This window comes from Pterocles gutturalis, unplaced genomic scaffold (genome assembly GCF_000699245.1).
Source record: "Pterocles gutturalis isolate BGI_N339 unplaced genomic scaffold, ASM69924v1 scaffold19669, whole genome shotgun sequence".
Lineage (NCBI taxonomy): Eukaryota > Metazoa > Chordata > Aves > Pterocliformes > Pteroclidae > Pterocles > Pterocles gutturalis.
The window spans coordinates 8,468-29,656 of record NW_010136182.1 but is presented as its reverse complement, the minus strand read 5'-3'; the positions used below and the strand labels follow the sequence as shown (position 1 = coordinate 29,656).

Below are 21,189 nucleotides of genomic sequence, written 5' to 3'. Positions count from 1 at the left end.
GAGTGCTGAAGTCCAGAACAGGTCGCTCTGGTCCCTGTGTAAAGACAGCTTTATGTTCAGCTCTCATTTCCTCCTCTCTTTCACCACATCTCTCCCATTACTGCTTTTTCATTAAATCATTGGGCAAGTTTCTGATCTCCAATAGCACAGAAATTTACTTCAGAGGGGGAAAAAATAACGATGCATCTGCAGAGAGGCAGACTTGTGTTATCTGAATAAAGACAGATCTGTTTTTCTGAGTTTTACAGTTTATGAGTGAATGCAGGTCTTGTGGTAAACTGAGAAACTGCCGTGAAGATTAACAAATAGGATGCACATGCATTTATCTGTTCTTACATACTTTCAAAACCCAAATGGAAGGAATAAGCATCTGCAATTCAGGTAGGTCCAGAACATTTTTTTTTCCTAAACCATAAGGTAGATTACTTAGCACATTCCAGGTTAAAAATATTACAGTAAACATTCAGAAACTGGAATGCATATAATATACAATTACCATTACATTTACAAAGCTGTTCAGGACGATGTTTCTTTCTAGAATAAGCATAAAAAAGTTACAAGCTAATTCACAATAACTTTAGATACAATGTTATTAAAATACATTGATGTTAATCATAAAAAATATTTTACTATTTACATGTACATTGTATAAACCTTAACAATAAGAATATGCCCATTTTAGGATGCCTTAAACTAATATTTAGGCAGATTGGCCCATTTTATAGTGCAGTATCCCTGTTTTGGACTTCACACCATGAAACTGTACCAGATTCACAGCATCTTTGCTAGTGCTTTGCTAAAAGGCTTAAACTTTCTATTATTTAATAAACATTCATTCGTTACAAAGAGCCAGTTTTGCTTCCACTTTGTTTCTTATTAAATCCTACCCCCAGCAGTTCAGGACACTCTGCCTGGCCTTGTGCGATTTGGTTGCATTTCCAAATAAGGCTGTAATTCATTTCATCAGTTATCACGCTATCTTGCTTGTAGTCTGGATGCTGTGCGATAAATTCCCTCATCCATCGAGCAACTGTCATTAATTCTCCTGTGGGTAAGGGGAAGGCAAATTTCACAGTTTATACATCTAATTTAACAGTGCGACAACTGAAGTTCTATGCACTATATACACAATGAGTAGCCCATGCTTTAATGAGAAACGCATTCCTGTATTTTTTTTCTTAAATATCATTAAACTGCAAGAATAATTAAGCTGACGTATCGCTGATAGTCTAAAGCCCACTCATCAGGTGCAATCTTCAAACTTTCAGATGTAACGAGACAGTGCAGAGAGAAGTAGCTACTGCAAGAGGTGTTACCAACAGATTGTATACTAACAGGTCTTAAACACGTTATTGTCATTTAACAGAGAATCTGGCTGAGACGAACCAACAGACACCTCTACAACTACATATATACAAAATAATTTTGTAGTTGATCCATCCTACTCATCTCCTAGCTTTGCTCTGTCTACCTTAACTATTCCTTCTCCCTGTGGCAGCTCCCCCAGAAAAAAATAGGCAGGTTCCTGATTATATTAACTCCTGGTTTGCCCAGGCTGCCTCTGCTTCACGGGGCAGTCAGCAGGTGCCTCAGGGTCCCCAGCACTTCTACACCTGGTCACCAAATGGCACACACCACTTGCAGGAGACCGGCATCTCTATCAAGTAGCTGCTGGAGGCCAGCTGGACACCACTGTTTAGGCTACTGAGTCTTGCTCCTGAATGCACCTCAACTAGTACAAGTTCAAGGTAACGCTGACAGTAAACATTAAGGTACGCAGAGACTTCTTCCACTGCTGCTGGAACCTCAGCTTCCTAATAAGAGTGGAAAGAGTCAAGGGCTTCCACCACAGAAATCTTTGGTTTAAGAATCTTATAAAAAGCAAGAGGAATCAAATATGGGAAAGCAAGGAGGAACACACAAATAAAAAGTATCAAAGACTGTTTAAAGATATCCTATCAGTGGTTTTGAACAGAAGTACATGAACCCAAATGGGAAAAATTGTGAAGAGTACAGGAAAGAAAAGCTGAATAAAAAAGTTTATTAAAAATAAAAATGTCCCTCAAAAACCAGAAGTCATGTTTTAAAGAAATGAGGCCAGAGTTTGCACTTCTACATAAAAAGAGGGCAGGGGAAAAAAAAAAAACCCAAACCAAAACAGGAAGCATTACTCATTGAAGGCACTAAATCTCACACAAAAACTTTCTCAAACCAACGAACAGCAGGGGGCCTGCAAGAAATATCCACTGGGCTAGGAAATGAGAAGAGCAGAGCATAGAAAGAGATACATTTTTGGACTAAAAGCTGCTCTGGGCTGTCAGTGCAGGAGATGGGAGAGCAGACAGCTCACCCCAACACAGACACCTAGTGGTCAGGCAGCCCGGTTGCTCCCATCTGGTGTAAATCTGCAGCACCTTCATCCTGAACACAGCATGCAGCTCCCAAAGAACATACAACTATCGTGAAAAAGGCACCCTCGACTGACAAAAGGTACGAGACAACTTCCAAGCAAGGAGAGAGAAGACAAAGGAAATCGCAAGTTTGGAAGCAGCAAACTTTGCAAAATCACAAAAGTTGATGAGGAGCAGAGAAACATTATCCTACAACGCAGGAACTAGAAGATGTATCATGAAATAACCGTGAAGTCCATTTAAACACGCAAAACTACAGGAATTACATTTTTCAAAGAGCATACAATAAAATGGTGGCATTCTTACTGAATGGCTTTATGAGGACCAGAAGTGTAACTGCTTCAAGAAGGGTAAGGCACCAATCACAGAGATCATGGCTGTGAATGGTCATCAAGCACCACGATTACTGCACCATCCTCAGCTGAGAAAATGCCTGCCCTGCAGACAGGCAGCAACCAGGAGAGCGTGCCAGGACAGGGATCGCTTGATGCTGCTATCTTAACAGCACTTTCATTAATATTTGGTGGTGGTCAGCAGCTGCTGCCTGCCTAGCAAATCTGTAGCCTTACTGAGTGGTCGCAGCCACACAGCAGCTACATGGAGACCAGGAGGGCGATACCCAGCTGCGTGCGGGAGAAAGTGTGACTGAAGCAGAGATGTCAGGGCAAGGTTAAAGCCACAGCAGCTAAAGTGCCAGTGTTTAACTCTCATGGGTGATCTGTGTTCAGCACTTAAAGAATGAAATCTGACAAATGGCCACTCTTTGTGAACATGTCTCATGCTAGACAGCCTGTAGTTCAGGAACATTTGATTTAAGACTGAGAGTAAACTGGAATAATCCAAAACTCACAATTGATAAATATCATGGCACAGTAATACAATACCTAATGCTTTTTATTCAGTGAATTCTGGTTCTTACGAAGCATCATTTTAAAATCATTTGAGTTCATCAGAGTTAAGACATAAACCCTACACCCTATCCATCTCACTCTCATAACTTTTAGGTCTGTGTAAATAGCAAGCTGACTTTTGCAATACCTGTGACCTTCCAACAGGTACCAAAGTTGTTCTTTGGAAGGGGAACACCTGCCCATGGGGTCAAGCCCAGGTTATTAGCTCTTGGAAAAAACCTCTATAAAACTTACACATTCATTTTTTTTTCCAACAGCATTTTTCTGAAGGGAAAAAACCCAACAATAAACAATGGAATACTTTGAAAGCATTGTTATTTTGAGGGCTGATGTGCCTCAGAAGTTTTCTTCCTGACAGTTTCTCTTCTCTCCCTCGGTTAAGCCAAGCATCAAATCCATGTCTATGTTATCTGAGGGACAGAAGCCTCCTACAAACATACAGCCTTACAGCAAAGAACATTTACAGTGAAAGCTGTAATTAATTCAAACTTGGTACCGTTCTGAAATACTGTTAAAGTCCTGATTTCCACCTCACCTTTAAAAAGGTCTTTACCTAGAAGCTTCTACAGCAATTTTCAAGAATTAAAAAGGAATGCAACACTTCAGTTTAAAACCAATTAATATATTCCATTGGGGGGGAGGGGGGGGAGAGATGTCTTGACTTATGAGACTAAAACTAACTGTCCAGCTACATTTACAGCAAGGCAGGCATACAAGGGATTTGCACATAGAAAGGTATAAAGCGGGAGAGATGTCTTGACTTATGAGACTAAAACTAACTGTCCAGCTACATTTACAGCAAGGCAGGCATAGTGATTTGCACATAGAAATGTATAAAGCTGCTGCAGACTGTGCTACGTGCCCAGTTCTGAATTAAAGTTTAGCCTGCATCTTTTAATCATTATACTGCTGCATTTTAAAAAGGAGAATGAAGAGTCATTATACTGCCTGTCTTCGAAAATTACAACAGGGGGAAGACAGGCAAAGAGCCTGGTTTGCTCTGCCTTGAAATCCTGCTACTTACAGAAGGGCTTTCTTATCAGAGTGCTAAACATTAGGTCTCATGCTCTAGCATACCAGAATTTAGACTTATGAGTGCTTTGCAGCAGCACAGTTTGGAGTCACACCAGTAATACCAGGCTATCAGACCCAGCCTCACACACTCTTACAACACGTAAGTGACAGGCAAAGGGGATTTAGTATATGTGCAAATTACTACAAAGTGGACAATATGCTGTCAAAACCAGCAGTAAGTGGCCCTGAAAAGAGAAATCTTGGATTGGAGATAAAATTACAGCTTAGACGGTAGTGTAACTGTATCAATCACTACTAATTGAAGTTCTAAAATGGATCGCAAAACATTTATAATCAGAATTAGACAGGACCAGATTTAAGCCAGAAGACACACTCCAGTCCTTCGCTCCTATGATTCAACACCTAACCAGACAGCCACAGCTGCCACCAGTTCTACCCAACTGAAAACTAGAGAACAGTTCAATTACTATCTAACTAGAAAAACAACAGGAAAATTAATGCCCAAAAGTGTCAAACATACCAGATGCTCTCTTTTTTATTAGCTTCAGGTAGTTTAGGATGGTGCATCTTGTGTCCACATCCACTTCCATGTTTTCAAGATAGGAATTCAAAATTGGGATCAAGCCAGGAAAGACTCCTTCCTGTGTAAGAGGACAGAGTCAGCATAAAACACACTCAATCTGGTTTCTGGGAAGGTGGAATGAAGGGGAAAGTTGTGTGTTACAGATAGAAGAGGCTATGACCTTCCCATTGATAATGGTATCAATGCTCATTAAGGTGTACTCTTCTGCGTCAGTGCCTGTCCCGTTCTGTGCAGAGCCACATCCATCCACAACAGCATTTCCACCTTCACAGGTGACACAAAGGGAAAGGAAGAAATGGTTAGAAGGCAAGAGGTGCACTAAAGATCCACAACAGTGTTCATCAGATTTGTTGTTGTGATACCTTTGCAAATATCTTTTCTGAAGTAAAACATTCCCTGCCGGACAGCATCTCTTTTCTGGGCCACCTTCATGTTTTCATCCACCTGTCAAAAGAAGTATTTCAGAAGTTTTTGACATTCTAGAAAATGAGGATTCTCCCAAACCCTTACATGTTGGTCTCATTAGTTGAAACATCTATCATCACCTAAGGCTAAGCTGAGGAGGTTAAGTTTTACTTCATCCTTCAGGGGTCCTGGCCAAAACCACAAAGGGATGACGTTCTATGAAACTGGGTCTCCATCAGAAAAAGCAATGGCAGAACATGCTATGCTAATGCCTTAGGTTTGGATGAAAACACAGGAACAGCTGTGATTAACAGGTTGCATCCCATCTGGCAGACTTCTTTGCATATTTAGATACAATTTAAACGAGTGCAGAAGAAAACTGCCATTTCCCTAGCCACAGTTTGCTGTTTTTATTAACAAAATCACTTAAGTATTTAGAAGAGTTATCACTGTATTAAACAAACTTTCAGAAATGGAATTTCAGTAACTTTGTATGGTAATCATATCTATTCCATACCCAAACATCTGTTAGATAAAACTCAGACTGCTAGTAAAGAAGTTCTAAGCTGCAGGCTTCTCAAAAGGTCTACAAACTGCAAAGCACTCCTCATATGCTCTGCCAATGACATAAGTGTTGCTCTGTATTTCCGGACAGAAGATTTTGTCAAAGTTCTTTGGTTGGCATGTTCTCAGGGAATTAACATCATGCAGCTTTTGGACATGAGCTTTACTGTATTGTCTTCAGAAGAAGGATGTGATTTACCAAATTCTTTGTTTGACCTTTAATTAAGGGCAATGCAAAAATCTTCACTTCTTACCCTTCAAAGCTTTGTTTTCAAAAGTCTCTTTTCACTCATTTTATATTATGAAACCTATTTACACAACAGGCTGTTTTGAAAGCTCGAAAGAACTCCAGTCCTAGCTGACGGGAATGCAACCACACTCAATCAGACAGCAAAGATTAGTGTGAGATTAGCCCCATAAACCCATATTATTTTACTTGAAAGAGGCAGGCTTACCAATGGTTGTGCAATTCTGTGTTGCATTACCTGCCAAATTTCTTGGCAAGCTCAAGCAATTTTACGCCCCCCCTAGACTCCCAACTCTGTTCAGGTTCTTTCAGCATCTGAACTCTTTTTTCAGTCTTAAACTGTATTCATTAGTTAAAAATTTTGTGCCTTTGAGACATTCCAAATAACAATGTAATTATGCACTGAAAGTGCTCAATTGCTGTATTATTTATGAAGTCTGAACTCTGTGAAATCAGCAAGAGAATTTCTCCTTTTAGAAAACATACCAATTAACAGTACTATTACTGTTAATTTACAACTTCAATATTTTTCTCCATTTTAATTAAAAACAATAAGAAAAGCTGCACAATACTAGTGCTATGCTGTAGCCAGCACTGGCAGCATATTTTCTAGCATACAGCCTGTCAAAAGCCTTGTGAACTGCAGAGACCTTTTTTAAAGTTGCCTATAACACTGGAGGACTATGCATTTAAAAAGACATTTTCTGGTCAGGTGCCTCAGAAAGAAGATGTCCAAGGACAGTTTCACCCAAACCAGTTCAACAATTGTGAGGACAAGATTAAGGATTTGCATGGCTGGTCTGTCTAAACACAAGTCATAGTTGTGACCAGAATCAGCAGTATTTGTTTTCACTCAAATACTGTGTTAACAGTAAGCATGCTGAACTCCTCCTTTTCCTCTCCACCAGATACAAACAAAACAGAGAATAAAAACACAACAACATAGGCAACAGCCATGTTAAAATAAATATCTGAAGTTTTCATTTTGACCTCCACGGGTTATTTTCCCCAGATGTAAAATGGTGGAAATGTGCCCTTTTCCAGTCTCAAAACAGTCCTGTGACAATGGGTTTTCTCAACATTTCTGTAGTTGTCAGACACTGCTGGGCACCACAGAAATTCCCACAGTATTCATCTATAAGCTTGATTCCGTGAGACAGCAGTAAAGGATTTGTTTAATACTGCAGAGTTGAAATTGATTCAAAGTACTGGTACAGATGAAAACTGACTGAAAGATAAAAATGACTGTTCCATAAGTATGCAAATATTAGTTCCTACCTTGCACAGGATAAAAATCAGACTTGATGCAAATACACTGCGCATTTAGCTCTAATAGATCTGAACTTTCATACCTACCTTCGACAAAGGAATGAGAAAATCCAGTTTATATGACAGAATCACTCTGGTTAGCAATACCACAAACACAACATATGCAGAGTTTTCAAAGTCTGTTAACTGGACCTAGACATGAAAGGACTAAATTACTTCAGTGGGAACACACTCACGGAGATAAATAAATATCTTTGAGAGTTTAAAACTGGTACTTGTATTCAAACACACTCTACTAGCAGAGATGGTGATGCATGAGCTGGAACCATCAGCAGTGACTTCAAATGCAGAGTGCACGCACACACTTCAACAAACTCAACCCTTTAAATCAATGCCAAAACACACTTTTGTTTCAAAAGACTATCTAATAACCTGTACCTTCGGGTTCTCTGTGTAATTACAAATGTATAATAGCTTTTAAATTTCCCCTTTAAAAGGATTAAATTCAGAGAGCTCAAAAATAGACAGCTATAAAATTAAAGCACTTGTGAAAAACGAAACAATGACAATGCAACTGATCACTACCAGGAAAAGTACTGGAGAAATACAGTCCCTAAAAGCTAAATGGGACTTTGTTTACAGTTGCTTTAATACAAGCCTAATTCCTTTCCCCATCACCCCAAATCCATTAGCATGCTTTGCTGTGCTGCAGTGGATTCTCCTGTCAGTTACATTCCCACAGTCCATGTCTGACTAAGCACTGCTGTCCACTTCACTTGCATCTAGCAATTCAGAAGGGAGAAAACACGGCGTAAGTAAATAAGGGTTTGATGCTAGATGGCAGAATGCCTGATCCTTTTCCACTTGAAAGGACATGTGCTTTTGTGCATGCCGACGCCTTCCTTACCTCCATAGGTCTGAATTCCACTCTCCATCCAATATCTGAATTTGGAGGAGGTGGCTTAAACCTCATTGTCTGCCAGTTTGTAGACTGAATATTCTGCAAAGCACATGAAATCATCTGTCACAATCAAGATATGCATCATTCTATAATACAATCTAAGAAAAATAAGCAGATTAAACTAGAGTCCTATTATTTTCCCTGGCACAACCCATCAAGTTAGAAAAGTTCTTCCAAATTAAGTGGCATGACTTCCTAAAAACCACAGTATAACTACCCATCCTAGAAGCAAATATGTTACCCTTTTTCATGCTATTTTGTCTGAGGATTACGTATAAGGTACTAGGGGCCTGAGATTTATCTTACTTATTTTATGAGGGTTTGATGCATCCCAAACTAAAAATATCTAATATTACCATAGATATTATTTCATAAAGCTATATAAGACATTTATATGTAAATGTCATGCAAAACAGTTTTTAAGAAGCCATAAAAACAGACAGTTCCCCATAACACATATACATAGCTACAGTTTGGGCTATTCATATTTTATTGGTTTTAAAGTATAACCACTGCCTCCTCCTAAATAGATGATAAAACAAAGAAATAATTGTGCTTATAGCTGCAAAGTCATATGCTAAAGAACTAGTTGAAGTGAAAAGTTCTGGAGAAAAAAATTCTTAGCTAATATAGCCATCCTTTAATTAAGCAGTACTATAAAGAATAAGCAATTTTATGTATCTATTTATTAAATTCCTCTAAATCAGACACAACCTCAAAATGGTCGGATTCATTTGCATCATCTAGGTGTATTTTCTCCTCAAACAAAGTCAAGGGGTCTCGAATGAACAAGTGTGCAATATGCTGTGCCAAAAGGTGGTCAATACCTACAAAATGAAAATTCAAACAAGTCACACATAGCAAAGCAGGCTCTGGGAAACAACCTGTTTTACAAGACTGAAAACATCCAACTCTGCATCCTACCTCAACCCACCACATCCTGTTAAAGTTTAAATGATGACTTCGGGAAGGAAGCAAATGATTAAAGAGAAAAAAAAAACAAACAAAAAACAAAGAAAAAAAAGAACAGGATCTTGTTTGGAAATGGCAGCTGAGTACTGGTGTGGCTGCCATACTCCTTGTTTTCTGATGCACCTCTGTGCCAGGTTTCCTAAAGCAGTTGTGCTCTCTCCACAAAGATAAAACAGTAATGTGTCAAACACTGAGCTTTCTCAAGCTGGAATTAGGGACAGTCTGCATTATAAATACTTTTTAAAAAACTCTCAAGACCACACTACACAGATACTTCCTGAGTAGGAGTCACTCTGAGGGATGCACAATGCTTGAAACAAGCAGGATTAAAAACGTAAAAATCCCCACACACTGCAAGCATAATTCTTAACCTGCTCATAATGAAGCAAACACTTACCTTCCTTTATTAGGCGCTCGTAGATATCTTTGTCTATTGTCAAATCAATGTCATTGTATTTCTCACCACATTCAGATAGATAACTGTCTATGGAATCATATCTGGATTTACTGATTCTATAATGGTTGTTCTTCAGTGGCTATATAATTTAAGAATACAATATTTTAACAGCTTGTTAACAATGTTACCTAAGTTTTGCTCACTAATGACACATATGTGAGAATTATTATTCTGTTTAAAAAACCCTACAGCCTCAATTAAAATTGTTCAAAGCAAGAGTCTTAAATAGGCTTAACAGAAAGCGATCCTGGAGTTATGACTATTTTGTTTGCAGATGTACACATCTGAGTGAAAAAACAGTCATCACACATTGACTAGAATTCTCTAAAAGTGGAAACATTTTCCTGATGTAATATACCATTACCCCAAGTACCTGGAAAGCGTTATTACCCTATTGCAATACATACCAATACAGTTTCACTACACGCACATTGTTATAAATGCTCTTAAAATGGATAGTTAAATAAATATTTCAAGTAGTTTTTTTAATTTTTTTTTTAAAATAATTTTGTAAATACCTTGAATGCCAATTCTTGCTTAGAAAAACTCCTTAGGTTGAAGTGCTGACAACTGGCTCTTTTCACACAGTTTATACTACTGGATTACTCAGCAGCACCTGCTATTTAATCCAAAGCAAGTTTTGCTTTTTGGGCTCAAGCACAGACTGGAAAGTTTCATCACATGGAGAGCTTTTCAGCGAGCTGTGGAGTGAGTGAGTGGAGTTCTACTGTGATCCCATACCTAACTAAAAATATGTATTTGCTAACATAAACTGTACAAGCAAGGTGAATGTTTACACCCTCTCTCCTATATTTACCACAAAGACTGCCATGTTCCCTTGTTAGGGGTTCTGAGGAGCACGAGCAGAATTTCATAGAAAAGGAGATTTAACTTTTTTGCCTGAAAAAAAGAGACACCTAGTACCTAACATTACTTACTTCTAGCCCCCTCTCTTCTCGTGTTCGATCATCTACAGATGCAGAGATTACTCCCCAGCGACAGTCAATATCGGACACATAGCCTCTGTAGAATGGAGATGCAGCACTCAGCGCCATCTAAAATAAAACAGCCTGATATGAAAACACAGGACAAGCCAAGGCACCGAAAGCAAAATACAAGCCCACTGGAAAGGGAAACTTGCTGGTCCAGAAGTAAATGAAGTATGTAGTTCAGTTTAACGTACAGCCAAAGCCCATTCAAACAAAAATCTCCCAACTACTATTCCAGAAAATGCCTAGGTGAAGCGTTAGTACTATTGAAGCAGCATTCAACGCTCTCCAAATTAAGGAACACAAATATGATACAGACAGAAGCAATTTAATGACAGATCAACAAGTATTCTGCTTGCACACTTCCAAACTCCAAGAGCTCACCTGGCAATTGTTTTCACAGAATCACAGAATGGTTTGGGTTAGAAGGGACCTTAAAGATCATCAAGTTCCAACCCCCCTGCCATGGGCAGGGACACCCTCCACTAGCCCAGGCTGCTCAAAGCCTCATCCAGCCTGGCCTTGAACCCCTCCAGGGATGGGGCATCCACAGCTTCCCTGGGCAACCTGTTCCAGCGCCTCACCACCCTCACAGGGAAAAACCTCCTCCTAATATCTAATCTTAATCTTTACATATTTTTGTTTGGTCAAGAATCTTAGCAACGCAGCTGGAACATACCTCACTGAGCAGGATCTGCTCACCACCAAGACCAGACCAATACTTTATAACACCTGTTATAAACACCTGTTTATGACTAAGTGCTTACAAAAGGGACAGATTTAAACAACTTAAACTGAAACCCTCTGTAAAGGCAGACCAGAGCTAAAAAATTAAAAATAGTTTTAAGGAGTGAGCTTGCCTTGGTTTTGTGAAAAACTGCCACAAATGTACTTCTGGCACTATTGAACAAGAGTCTCATGCATGTGGGAAGGCAGGCAGAGAAGAAACAGACATCACCTGTTTTGTGGTGTCATTTGGACATTAAATCACACTGCTCATGTGACAACCTAGCAAGAGACCCACACTTATCGCAGAGTACCACATTTGGGAGTAGCATGCAAGTTTTCTTTTAATTTAGATTTTATTTTTTCAGATGTAGTGGCTTTCAAACAACAAAGAGCTGGTGTGACAGAAGTCCATCACTTACCACAATGGGACAGATCGTGGCTAGCTGATCATAGAGATACCTTGCTTCAGAAATGCTGCAAGCCTGGAATGTCACCTGTTGGAAGAACAACAATTGCTATCACAATTTCTATAATCATAGTGTAAGCACAGTCTTCCTAGATTTAGAATCAATGATATAATAAAACAATTTACATACCAAGAATCTTAAGGTTATTTGTGCTTGGTTGGTTTTGGGTGGGATTTTTTGTGTGGATTCCCCTGCCACCCCCAATACTTTGACAAACTTTCGCCCCCTCTATCAGCAGCATTTATATTATGTGCTTCTTCCCACACCATTTCTATGTTCATTGAAAGATTTCAGACCATAACACTTTGGCTGTGAGGCTAAATATACAAACACTTGCCAGAACCAAAGGAAACTGAGTTAACATCTACAACACACGAGTCAGTAATGTACCTGCAGGAAATAAGCCAGGAACCTACTTACTTAGAACAACAGTCAGAAACTATTGTAGATATAATATTTGTTTTATGTGACAGCTAATCCTGTTTTAAGGAACGTTTCAAGATGCCTTTGATCCTGCAAAAACTAAATATCTTCCTGTCTACTGTAATTTTTATTAAAAAAAAGAAGTCCAGTTTTGCCTGTATTAGAGGCCAGGACACAGCAAAACACGGACAAGAAATGTTATTTGCTGAAGCCATTAATGATATGGAAGCCCTACCACACACAGACCAGTGGAAAATATAACTTATTTGTTGGTGAAATTTCCTCAGAGCAGCATCAAACACGAGACGTATTTCTAGTAGCAGATATTACCCTCCAGATTTCTCAAACTGACACTTTATGCATTTTAAAATGCAGAGGGGAATCAATCACCTCAAAACTGTTAAAAGATGCCAATCAAATTAAAAGCCTCTCTCCTTTGCAGTTTACATGTTCATAGATCAGAGGATATCTTAGATAGGAGTGCACCCCTGTGTCACTATCAGAACAATGGACAACAGGCTTCAGCTCTAAATCACTGTTGCTGCTTGTTGTCATGAAGAATACCAGCCAAACACAGATTTTCCTCTTCCATAGATTACAATTACAGAGTCCCACAAAACATGCAGGTTCTTCTCAGTCTGCCACTGAAGCCCAATTCAACCCCAAGTAAGCCTTTAAAAAAACAACCAACCGAAAAAACCCTCCAAAACTCCCAAGTTCACTGGTGGGCTCAGTGATGGATTTTTTTTTTTTTTCGGGGGGGGGGGGGGAGGGTCTAGAAGGAATATGGAATTTGCATTTGTTTTGTTTGTCTTTTTAAATCTGCAGCCAACGTTCACTAAAACATCCCAAGTCAGAAAAAGGGTGTGTGGTAGAGAAAAATACTTATTCTTTGTCCATCCTTCAAGTTCCTATCAGAAAAAAAACCAACTTTGAATCTACAAGATTATTTAATTCTCTTGCAGAGAAGCAGCTCAGTATGATTTCTCATCACTAATTTTGGACTTCCAGCACTGAAGAGCCTGCCTTGGGGTGGTGGGGGGGACAGAACAAAGGGGCAGGAGCTCAACGGTTTGCCTTGCCGTTCGCAGGGGCAGCAGCTCCCACCCCACCACTGCCATGGGCTGTCTTGGCCAAGCGCATCAGGACATTAGTTTTAACCCTGGAAATATACCAAACCAAGTTGTAGCTTGGCGGTAGTGAGAAGAGAAACAAAACGAAGTATGCATATTGCAAGTTACCTTACAGAAAATACGTGGGGCATATGTGGTTTCTTCTAGTCTGTTATCAAGAATTATCAGTTGATACACAAGCAGCTGCTTATAGCACCTACCAGCCTTGTTTTCATTCGCCCTTTGATGATAACAAGACTACCAAATTTGAATCTGACCACCAATTACAAGAATGGGAAATAGTAAAATGGTATTCCATAAAAAGGAATTTAATATATTTCTAAACAAGTTCATACAATGACTGAACAGTAAGGCTGTATTTCTTTCATTGGTCTTAAATAAGAAAGAAATGGTACAAAATGACCATACCAAACTTAACACCTTGTAAAAGTATGCAGTATTATATACACTTTACTGCTTCATCAGATTCTCCCTAGTTTACTCTTAGTGACATGAAATCATACTTAACTGCTGTCAAGAACATTTCATTTATTCAGCTTTTGTAGTTTCTCAGGCTCAAAGGGAAGTGTTTTGAATGCAGTAATTTTTGCCAGTGCTGAGAAACAAGAAGAGCTTGGAGAATTTCTTTTAATCCCCTAGAGACTTAACACTAGCCTCTTCCCAGCTCTGCTTCCAAGACAGCAGTAGCAACAGGCAGTTTTTATCAACAGTCAAATACATCGCTACTACCTAAGGCATCAGCCCCCAGCATCAGGTTACTGTGATAAACATTTAAAACAAACAGATATTGAAAGGATTAAAGCACTCCCAAGATACAGCATCTGGATTTAAACAGAAGATACTTTAAGATAATAGTAACTAAGGCAAATGAATGAAAACAACAAGAAGTGGGCATGAATTAACGGCAGAAAACAGAACCAAAAATGTCTCTCAGCACGCAGTAACAGAAGACAGCAACCCATGAGGATTTGGTAGGTTCATGGTACAAGAGGACCATTCTAAGAACGGGGAAAAGGGAAAATACTCAAAATGAATAACCAAAAACCCCACGCATTGCTACAAGGCAACTCAGTTTCCATTCCCACAGTGTCCTTTGGTCATGCCCGAAAGACCACCACAGTGGAAGATGATCTTTTACACTGGAAAAGTGCTGGAGTTCCAGGAGCTTGATCAAATGGAGTTTGACCACTTCAAAAAACCCTTTCAGCAAGGCATCCAATTACATTTGAATATTAGTACAAGATAAACATAATGCAAAGAAACAAACTTGGATTTTAAGGCTACATTACTATATATAACATTAAATTTATTGTTTTATCCCCCCCTTTTGCCACTCTGAAAATGCATCAGTTGAATTAAACTAGAGAAATTAGACATAAGGCAAGTCTTAAAAAGGGAAGCATTTAGGGAAGACAAGATTCAGTAACACCTTGAAACCAGAGACACTTTACCTGAAGACAACAGTTTCCCATTCCAAAGCCCATAGCATCCATGTATATATAGTCTGGCTTAGCTGCTTTTGCTGCTTCTCCATCATCATTAGGAAATGTTTCGATAAATGGTGATGGCGTGTTCTTATCTTTAAATACTGTGTGGAAAATGCAGGTACTCAGTAACCCAGAACATTAGATTGAACAATTATTTTGAAAAAGAAAAAAAGATAGATTGAATTTACTCACTCGGTACGTTTATCACAACCTTCTCCCCTCTTCGATGACGAATGTTTCTGGTCAGTGTACTACAACAAACAAAACCAGTTTGCTGAAATATCTGGAAGTTTCTCTTTATGGAAATGTTTTTGAGGTTAGTTTCTCAGCAATTTTCAGGGTTTCAGAACGTCAACTTTCTATTTATTTAGAGCATTTTCCTTCAGGAGACTTCTTTTCCTAGTTTAAGACAGACTATAACTGATACAACACTGAATTTTTCCTCAGTAAAGTCAGTTTTATTTTGATGCACTTCACAGTACTATACTGATAGAACAGGCAGAATTAAAAGGCTACTGACCTGAAGAATACAAGGACAAGTGAAAAGGCATGATTAGTTTTTACATCATTTTCAATCTCCTAAATCTCATCTTATAATAAAAACCCCTCTCAGACTACACAAGTAGACTGACACCATGCTCCATTTCAGAGTAACAAGGGCAAGTTACTAGTACACCGAGATGCTGATGTGACACACCTGAGCTGGATTAACTGTGATGGAAGTGGTTAGCCATGGGATTTCAACCTGGAAACAATTTTTCAGTGGCATAATCAACACCTTTTACCCCATAATGGCATGAACTACTATATAAAGTTACTCAAACTTAACAATTTACTTTCTTAAGTCGCTTTGACAGAAAATACACATGATTACAACTGTCTCCAAGTCCTTGGGATATCTGCAGCAACCAGCCACATAGCTCTCTATTCCAGTAAGTAAAGAAGTTGCAGGTATGTCTAGGATATTTAGGCAAAGAAAAATATTAAACTTCTCATTCACACTCTCCAAATACTCTTACCTAAATCTAGGATGTTTATTGATGGCTTCATCTGGAAAAAAGAGGGATTTTGAAGCTCCTCCTTCTACTGGCGTTGGCTTATATTCCGGCACCGTAAACCCAGGACACCCCAACCTATGTAACACAACAATGAGATCCAAGCTGTTATGAAAACTGACTGTGATTTTAAAATGGGCAGATGATCAGAGATTACAATTCAAGTAGGCAAAGGAATAAGAAGAGATTTTTTTAAACTGAAGCATTTCTCAAGACACAATGGAAATTGCCAGAAAGAGGTCTTTAAAAAGTTGCTGTTAAAAGGTCAGCGCTTGCCAACAACTGGCTTTCATGATGGTTAAAACAGTTTTTTAAAAAAATGACTACTCTATCACTGGACAGCAAATATGGACCTTTTCAGCAGCTGGAGCAGGAAACTTCACAGTATTATGCAGAGAGCACACACATTTTAGTGTTTTAGCACCAGTCATGAATGCATGGCATGCAGCTGCATTATATGCCTTGAACAGTTTCTCTAGAGGTTAATGTTGATTGCTGAAGTAATTTATCCAGCTCTGCCCTCAACAATCCACTCCTGTTAAAAAGATGTACCTAACCAACTCTGTAAGAATTAGAGGTAGTTTCAAGTGATGCACATGTCCCAAGTCTCACAGCTGTTTGCCATTCTGGAACTCTGAAAAACCTCATAAATGAGAGAAATGTAACAAGCAAAGAAAAATTACAGCTATCAGGTGTAAAATGCTGAGAGATACGCAAGTAAATCAGAATACAACCCTCCCCTTTGGAACCTCCATTGTAAGTTGAAGAGTCATCTGAAACAAGACTAAGTAGGTTTTCAGTACAACTGAGACAAAAGAGCATTTAAGAACTTGGAGGTAAAGCTGCAGAAGATTAATTTCTCCATGCTGCACAGTACAAAGGACAAAGATTGTGTTATGTCAAGAGCCTCTCATATCTGGATGTATAAAAAAAGGTTAGCTGATACAACTACAAGCCAACTACTCAAAATACCAGGAAACGCTCAAATTTCTGGAAATATTATCTATGTTCAACATGTACTTTACTATTGATTTATTCCTCCTGGTTTAAATATACAAGTTGTCCTACAATGCGTAAATCCAACTTCATCACTTACATTAGTGCAACACTGTAAACTGCATCACTCCAGTCCTCAAGAAAGAAAACAGCTTTCTGGTCCAGTAGCAAGGGCTCACAAATTTAAGAACTAAGGATATTAATTTAGCATCTAAGCTAGTATTTTTAAATATTTAGGCATTTTCAAAGTTTGTTCATTTTTAACCGAGTTATTTTAATTTGAATAAGCCTACTTCTTTACCTCTCTTCTGCAAGCACTCTAACAACTTTGTCTTTTCAGATCCACTGATTTTTTAATTATACACACACGTATATGCATAGACACACACAGGCATGTATGTATGTGCTGGTGCAGAGACAACGTAGCGAAAAACCTCAAACCCACAAAACCTCAGAAACACATGTTAGCAGGACTCCAGAGAAACCAACAGGGACTCGAATGGCAAGATAGCAAAAGGCAGAAATAAGAAACTAAATAGCATAAGGAGAACAATCTCTGAAGGATGAAACTATGTTTGGGATGATCCGTAAGTAATAAACAACCTACATTTTATTATTTACTGGCTTTCAATGAAGTCTAATGTATTGCTCCTACACTGATGTACAAAGTATTTATCTGTATCTACAAAGTGATGAAGAACTCCTCTCCCTTTATTCCTTATAAGACTGGGTCTGAAAGGTTTGTATACAAAATGTATTAAATGACATAACCTATTTGTGTAAGGTTGCTGGAGAAAAAACCCACCAGTTCTGTAACACACTAAGAACTACTCAACCATCAGGCTTTAAGCTCTTATTACTTTCAAGATATCTAGTATAGCTCCCATAAAGAAGCAGCATATTTTGCCAAGAGTGTCCTTAAGATAGCATTCATGGGGCATAACGCAGGCATTCTGGTACCTGAACTTTGCTGCTAAGTCACATTTTGTACCATTCTTGCTCACAGCAAGAACTTAGGGCCACTGCATTCTGTACTTCACAAGAAACCAGCCAGTAAGGCCAGCTGCTTCTCTTCTACTGTAGAGCAATTTTTTTTTACTCTTTTAAGCTTAACTATCTTAATTGATTTGACTGACCAGGCTAGTTAGAACGAACATAATAAATCCCTGCCTAGAAATATGTTTGAAAGGAAGGTCACAAAGTATAGTTTCTCCTAGGTAATGAAGTACATCATGAATTTAATTTCTTCAAGAGTTTCTTTACAAGAATTAAAAGGAGGAAATCTACACTTTGTAAGGGTGTTATGAACCCAGGAGAGGTGCACTCCTTTCTACATTCAGTAAGTACAGTACTATAGAAATTTTAAGTTTTCATTTTGTAAGGATAATCACATTCCTGTTCTACTGTGCGCTCCGAACCACCAAAAGAAGTTTGCATGTGTTTTAGTGAAAAGGTAGTGTTAAAAAATAGATCAAATCAGACATGTTTTACAAAAATTCTATTTATAAAGATCAAGGCTTGCAAAATAGGTAAAGACAAACCTTTTATATATGCTATGCTGTATCAATTCAAGATAGCAGGCTATTTTACATACAATACTTCATGTTACAAATATTCTTCTCTCCTAATACAAAATTATCACAGATTAGAAGTAACCTAAAAATATAAAAGATGCTTATTTGTTTTTCTCATTGCAACAGAAATTTTAGGAAACATGACCAGAATGTTAAGCCAAAGTCCTTTAACTGAATCATATTTTGCTTGGTTTCATTGTACAGTTTAGCTACATGCAATAAGGAGAAAAAGCATAAGGAGAAAAGGAAACAGCATTACACTTCAACAGCCATCTCACCTTGGAAATGATGTCACAGTGCAAACAGCCTCATTTTCTTTGAGCACAGAAGCGGCCTCTTGCCGTCTTTTCCTCATGTTGTCTTGCACAGTGTTGAATTCGGACATGGTTCCTCCATATGGCTGCCCAGGAGTCCCTTCAATCATATAGCTTCCATATTCTGGTCGCCAGAGTGTTGGGTGGCTATAATAAAAGAACAGCCTAGTTTAAATATTTCTACAACTTCAGAAAAGATGGATTATTTGTGAGAATTTCAGAAACGAATGCAACTTGCAAGAAAAATCTCCTGAAGCTGATTATTTGTTAGAGTAACACAGCGTACCTTCCAATGTAGCTCACTGTAACGAGGCAGTGAAAAGAAATTAGGAGACAGTTTGGCAGTATGCAGTGTTGCTGTATAGTGCAGGAAGTAGGATTTGCATATGTCAAATTGCAATCACCTTTACTATCTGTCTCAAGCTTTGTTTCTCGGGATTTTAACTGAAACTGGAAAACAGAACGTTCAACTGCTTCCACAGTACAAGACAAGGCAAATATTATGCTCCATTTCTTCTTTCTACTGCCTGTGAAAACCTGTTCCTGTTTCACAAATTATCAGGTTAAGAAATGAAGTTTGAGCGCACCTATTCACCCCTGAGAAGTAGGACTTTCTCATCCCCTCGTGAGGCCATGCTCCATGGAGCACACTCTACAGAGGCAGAGCCGTATGTCCCCTAGTGTTCTTCCAGCAGTAGCAGTTTCAAGCACAAAGTCTAAAACCAAAGGGACTACTTCTTGCAGGCTTTCCATACTCCCTCTACCGAGGAAGACAGACAGGTAAGCCTTACTGGAAGACGATGTTAAGGTACCTAAGAAGGAAGCAGACAGGCCCAGGGCACAAAAGCCTTTCATTGCAACAGCAGAGTTTCTCCATCTTCCTGTAAGCTGTAGCCTTCTTTTCGATCTCTTCAGCAAAAGCACTGTGCTGTCTCTGGTCTCATTTCTCTGCTGCCATCAGTTAAAAGCCAATTCACACTTCTCTGGCTAGTTCAAGTAGGTATATGATGCAGTTATTCCTAAAAACTCCATGGGAGAGGATGGGAAAGAACTGCCCTGGCATCCTTACACCTAGCTTCCTAATTCTGCCAAAAATGGGAGAGCGCTCTGACAGACAACAGGCTTCCCCACACAGCCCTCGCTCGCTCCTGCAGTCAGGGATACGGGGGTGAGTGCACACACACACACATACCTTACGGGGCAGGGAAGGTGTAGTATGTGATCACTGTGTTCACACAGTCACAAAACCAGTGCACGACAAAAGAAATACCCAAACTGCAACTTCTGTGGGCTCACCGTGACATCTTCCTTTCCTTCAAGCCATAACACAAAAGGCACATGGCCTCCCTGCAAGTGTGCTCAAAATCACTTCCTGCACCCCAGCTTTATCTGAAAATATCGGTACCTGTGGCTAACTGTTTTACTGACAGCAGACTTGAAAGTTAAGCCAGGTCTATGCAATTATGTACAGAATGATAACACAAGGATAAAAAAAAAAAAAAAAAACAAACAGGAAACAGCTACTCACTTGGGGTTTACCTTCTCCCCCTTGTCTTGCAGGGTTTGAAGAACTTCTTCACCACAGAGCACCAAGCGCACTTTCTTATTCTCGTGGTCAAATTTTACCAACATATATTCCACCTTGTAAATAATAAAAAAACAAACAATTAAATTGTAAGATTTTGTTCACACACAAACACACTGGCATGTTAATTTTAAGCATCAAGTGAAAAAAAAAAAAAGGGATGTCAGACTGAACTTTATCTCTACAGAAGCCTAAAAACCACCACCAACAATGAATGCAGTGAACAACACTGGAGAAGATAGCTGCATGCTTATTTCATCTTGAAGAAAGATTGAAATTCCTTGAAATTGTTCTTGAAAATTTCTCCCTCCCTTTCTGATTGTGGATATTTCACAAAAAGATTCCTGAATTTCTATTTGCCTCCACATTTTTTTTCAGAGAAAAAATTTAAAACCTCATGAATGCTAATAACAACAAATGTCTCTCTGTCATTCCAAGAATTACAGTCTCTGTTGCTGACAAAGAAAAAAAAAAAGAAAAAAAAAAGTTGTTATACAAACAAACAAACAAAAAAAGTTGTTCTACACCCATCACTTCTTGGAGCTGTTTAAGACAAGCATGACAGAGCCTCATTTACACCACGGAAAGCCCACGGTTATTACAGACTGCATCAGTCCTGCTA

At 38.8% G+C, this 21,189-nt stretch overlaps 1 protein-coding gene across 2 annotated transcripts; it reads right to left on the bottom strand.

Moving 5' to 3' along the window:
- Positions 1-413: 413 nt before the first annotated feature.
- GCLC (glutamate-cysteine ligase, catalytic subunit) lies at positions 414-20,973 on the bottom strand. 2 transcript variants are annotated; one of them, XM_010082221.1, is made up of 16 exons: positions 20,928-20,973; positions 20,511-20,623; positions 18,947-19,129; positions 16,063-16,176; positions 15,236-15,294; positions 15,008-15,144; positions 11,953-12,027; positions 10,754-10,870; positions 9,756-9,894; positions 9,101-9,213; positions 8,333-8,425; positions 7,513-7,617; positions 5,303-5,384; positions 5,101-5,204; positions 4,878-4,998; positions 414-1,045 (listed from the first exon to the last, which is right to left on the bottom strand). In XM_010082221.1, exons 2-16 carry the CDS (start codon positions 20,612-20,614, stop codon positions 840-842), a joined length of 1,752 nt encoding a protein of 583 aa, XP_010080523.1. In that variant the 5' UTR covers positions 20,615-20,623; positions 20,928-20,973; the 3' UTR covers positions 414-839. The 2 variants fall into 2 exon arrangements, with proteins under 2 accessions (XP_010080523.1, XP_010080522.1); XM_010082220.1 differs by lacking the exon at positions 20,928-20,973 and having other exon boundaries at positions 20,511-20,680.
- Between the last annotated feature and the right edge of the window lie 216 nt (positions 20,974-21,189).

Excerpts from the sequence above, each read along its gene's own strand:
- GCLC (XM_010082221.1), bottom strand. The coding sequence starts at position 20,614 with ATGTTGGTAAAATTTGACCACGAGAATAAGAAAGTGCGCTTGGTGCTC. Across the intron at positions 15,145-15,235 it reads GGTTGTGATAAACGTACCGA|TATTTAAAGATAAGAACACG; the intron begins GTGAGTAAATTC and ends TTTTCCACACAG. Across the intron at positions 4,999-5,100 it reads ATACCATTATCAATGGGAAG|GAAGGAGTCTTTCCTGGCTT; the intron begins GTCATAGCCTCT and ends CCTCTTACACAG.